We start from the raw sequence: 2,178 nt of genomic DNA, 5'->3' as shown, positions 1-2,178 counted from the left end.
ATGGTGCAGCAATGAAGGAATGAAAACCCAAAATCCCTGTAAATGTTCATTAAAATTAATAAAATTTAATAATTAAAAAAAAGACAAAAAAGTTACAAATATCAATTCAGTTTTGACTGTATGGGATAACAAGAGTGGTGTAACAGGAAAAACAAAATTTCCCCACATATCGTGATTTTAAAGACTTCATAAAGAGTCAAAATCTAATCTGTGAGGTTTAAATCCTCTCTTGCAAAATTTTAGGTCATAAACTTTCTTTTTGTTTGAAACACAGGGTATACTTACCAGAAAAGAATTAAAATTATGTAAGTGGGCAAAGTAAAAAAAAAAAAAACCAAAACAAAAAATAACTCTATCCTATCCCACTTCCAGGGCTTTACACTTAGCTCAGCCTGCTTCCTAATATCCCCCAGGTCTTGAGGATTTACCCATAAAAGTCTCATTTACAATTTCAATAAAGGAAATATTTATAATATCAAATCCAAGAATCAAAACTTAGTAAGTAGCCAGAATTTCCTTCAGTATATGCTTATATCTTTATTTTTCTATTAAAATTGATCCTGGAAATCACATTAAATGTTTAAAAAGTATTATGTAAATACCAATAACAAGCAATCTCAGTTCACACTATTTTTGTCCACTATCTATTAAAAACAGATTAATCTGAAGAATCACTGAGGACTGAAAAACATAGGACATTATTAAGGATTTACTTTAAAATATTTGCTTTGAATATTACCTGTCCCAGTCCATACTGATTGTCCATCAGTAAGTGTAATGTGATATCCAGATCCTAATGTTCTTTCCCAGGATATTTGCAAAAAATGAATTACAGTTGGTTCAGAAGCAAGATATATTCTTTTGATTTTTTTCTCCATCTTCTGGTTATCTGTTACAGAAGAAAGAAATCAGTAAGTGAAACAAAAATAGTACGTAATATTAACAAATGAGCTCAGTTAAGGCCTCGTTTTGTTCAATATTATTTCAATATTTCATGAATGAGAAAAATCTAGGTTCATAGAAGGTACATGAATTGTCCACATCAAGTAGCTGAATGAAAAGTATCATTTCCAGCCAAGTAACTACTACATTTTACTACTTCTCTTCTCCAAGAGTCAATGTGCTTTTTCTTTGGAACAAAAGAAATGATCATAAGAAATCATTTCAGTGGCCTGGGAGTTAGTTCATGACAGGAATGTGATTGTAATTAGAAGATAAATTTGGTCATGTCTTAGTTTCTGAAGAAATACTGATGCAGAAAATAAGAAAATTTCTAACCCCAAGAATTCTGATACCTTTTCTCCATGAAAGGGAACAGAGGTTCAGTGACTCAAACACTCCGTGTACTGAGACATGAACACCCTTGTAATGAAAATAAGTTATATGTAGCTATTAGCAACTGAAAGCTGCTCTGTTAGTGTAGACTGTGGGGAGTTTTTCTGCTAACCCCAAGATGGCACCTCTCTAATGGTTCAAATCCACCAGAGGCTCCGACAAGAGAAAGGTGGGCAATCTCCTGCTGTGCAAAGCCTTGGAAACCTGCTGGAGGGTCCACTAGTCATTAGTCATGACTCAACAGTAATAAAAAGACTATCACCAACTGAGGCTAGTAAATATTTTTGCATTTGAAGCACTGTATTTTTTAGCTTATTTTTTATTGTTGTTGCACATTTTCCCTCTTCCACCTTTCTCATCCCTCCCCTAGTCCATTTTGCAAAGCCTCCTGTTTGAAATACTGTACTGAAGTATTGCATACAAACAGAAAAAGAACCTAACAACACTTCAAAGAATTTTACAAACGGAACCAACCCAGATAGACAAAGTCTAGATCAAAAAGCAGAATATTACCAGTCTCTCCATATGATATTCTCATTTCCTCTTCCAGGTACTATATTCCTAGAAAACCACAATCAAGATTTCTACTGGACTTCTCAGAGCTTATGTTCTTCATATAAATTAGAATCAATCCTATTTTCTTTGTACCTGGATCCTTATGTGTGAGATATTTATGCACATTATTTCTTACAGCAGTAAATATTTCTAATGGCTGTATGATGTTACTGTTGTTGTTGTTGTTGTTGTTGTTAGGTGTTGCCAGGTTGAGAACAATTCATAATGATTCTATTAATAAGAGAGTTGAATCCTGTCCTCTCTTGTCCCATCAATATTTGACATACT

General features: G+C 33.3%; 1 protein-coding gene across 2 annotated transcripts in view; it reads right to left on the bottom strand.

Moving 5' to 3' along the window:
- XRCC4 (X-ray repair complementing defective repair in Chinese hamster cells 4) overlaps positions 1 to 878 on the bottom strand; it is a 326,363-nt gene extending 325,485 nt beyond the window's left edge. For both annotated transcript variants that reach the window (XM_006889867.1, XM_006889866.1), the window contains exon 1: positions 740 to 878. In XM_006889867.1, the coding sequence (XP_006889929.1) occupies positions 740 to 878 (139 nt within the window). The remainder of the gene's footprint in view (positions 1 to 739) is intronic.
- Positions 879 to 2,178: the final 1,300 nt, after the last annotated feature.

The sequence above is a fragment of the Elephantulus edwardii genome, unplaced genomic scaffold (genome assembly GCF_000299155.1).
Source record: "Elephantulus edwardii isolate Elephantulus edwardi_28Jun2011 unplaced genomic scaffold, EleEdw1.0 scaffold00082, whole genome shotgun sequence".
Classification (NCBI taxonomy): domain Eukaryota; kingdom Metazoa; phylum Chordata; class Mammalia; order Macroscelidea; family Macroscelididae; genus Elephantulus; species Elephantulus edwardii.
This window is presented reverse-complemented; position numbering and strand designations above follow the sequence as displayed.